Source organism: Sinocyclocheilus anshuiensis, unplaced genomic scaffold (assembly GCF_001515605.1).
Source record: "Sinocyclocheilus anshuiensis isolate Anshui unplaced genomic scaffold, SAMN03320099.WGS_v1.1 scaffold1096, whole genome shotgun sequence".
Taxonomy (NCBI): Eukaryota; Metazoa; Chordata; class Actinopteri; order Cypriniformes; family Cyprinidae; genus Sinocyclocheilus; species Sinocyclocheilus anshuiensis.
Genome location: NW_015548251.1, coordinates 885,880 through 887,695, shown reverse-complemented (window position 1 = coordinate 887,695; position 1,816 = coordinate 885,880). Strand labels below are relative to the sequence as shown.

Below are 1,816 nucleotides of genomic sequence, written 5' to 3'. Positions count from 1 at the left end.
GAAAAAAAATTAACTTAAATGATTTTAGCAAATGGCTGCAATATAACAAAGAGTGAAAAATTTAAGGGGGTCTGAATACTTTCCGTACCCACTGTATATATATATATATATATATATATATATATAGGTTGACAATAACTTATTTGTATGCAAAAAAGCAAGTGACACTCTTTTTCCTGCTCTGCTTCACAGGAAACCAAATGAGTAGTCGGCTAATGAGCATGCGCAGTGCCAACGGCCTTCTGATGTTGCCTCCGAAAACAGAGCAATACGTGGAGTTGCACAAGGGTGAAGTCGTGGACGTCATGGTCATAGGACGGCTATGATGTCATGTTATGGGGACAGACCAAGTACCGAGCAAGAAAGTGGTGCATGTCCACATATCATTACTACTCTGTAATATGCAACGGCACAGCTAGTTTTTATTGATTTGGGAGAAGTTGATCCAGTATAATCAACATTTCGAACAAAGACGAATATGTGAAATTGATGAAAATACGACTTTGAAGACATCATAATATTTCAAAGACAGAAAATATTATACCTTTTAAAGTGAGAATATATATATGAAATATAAGAGATTTATTCTGTAATATATTGTTATAATTATTATGATTATTAATATAATAATGAATATGATCATATTAAGCAACTCTGTTCTCTTTCATTGCAATTGCTTTGTGTGTTCAATGCTAGAACTTCTAGATAGCCGTAGCATTTTAATAGACAGCTGTTGGCGCCTGTCACACATACATCAGAAAGCTTATTTTCTCATCGGTAGAAAATGTGTCACTGAGGAATGAAAAGTTCTTCAAAATGACAGCAGGAGCTGGATCTTTTCATCTCTCCTCAAAGTGCACCAAGGTGACCCAGCTATCTTTCCCTTTAGTATTATATGCTCCATAAAGACTTCATTATGCTTCATAAAGGGTTTACAAAACCGCTTTGCTTGTCGTTTATCTTGTGAGTCGTGTTTATGTGCGCAGTGCCAAAAGCCAGGGCTGTGGGGGAAGTTCTCGTGGTCGTGACGGCGAAAAGTAGCGTGTGCCGCCGGGTAGCACAGACTTTGTGCGGAAACAATGACCGGTGGGGGTCTGTGTAAATTCTGTGCTACTTCAGCGCGCCCAGAGGCATGTCCTGTGCTACAGGCTACCTCAGTCTGGAACATACTTCATAGTAAACTGACCCTCATAGCTCTGCCCTTATTACTCTCTATTTTACCCACTACCCTTACATTTAAACTAGCCCGGCCCATTCCTAGAGGCTTAGCTCCCTGGAAACTTTAATTTGTTTAACTTCGATGAAGACACAGCTTATTTAAGTGCTGACAGCCTTTCTAAATGAATTACATAAAATGTACAGTCAAAAAAATGCAAGAGTGATATTGTACAGACAAGTGACCAGCACTCCTGAGGAATATACTATGGAATTGAAAAGATATTGAAAACTCTATACTATAATATCATTTTCTGTAATACTGATCTAATGCGAGAATTAAAATTCTTGATCATTATGTAAAGATGTGGTTCAGTTTCATTTTTTAAATAAACACTGAAAGATGATTGACTTGAGTTCTCTATTTCTGTTTATTTTCATGCTTATATGATCAATGTTTTATATTTTTTAATTTTGTAATATTATTATTTTTTTGGAGCTGTAATTTTATGGTCCGGACATTCTTTTTTTTTTCATTATTATTATTTTTTGTCCTGCACATGAACTGAATTTATATTTATTAATACAGTTTTTTATTAATAAGAGATACCACTTTCTTGAGCTGTTTCCTTTAAGCATTAGACATCCTTTTATTTATATA

The 1,816-nt window shown here is 35.5% G+C and overlaps 1 protein-coding gene across 1 annotated transcript in view; it reads left to right on the top strand.

The window, feature by feature from the left end:
- The window catches only part of LOC107655307 (gephyrin-like), a 48,738-nt gene extending 47,218 nt beyond the window's left edge, over positions 1-1,520 (top strand). Inside the window, exon 21 of the mRNA XM_016442765.1 lies at positions 193-1,520. Within this exon, the coding sequence (XP_016298251.1) occupies positions 193-326 (134 nt within the window). The 3' untranslated portion in view covers positions 327-1,520. The remainder of the gene's footprint in view (positions 1-192) is intronic.
- The last annotated feature ends 296 nt before the right edge of the window (positions 1,521-1,816 follow it).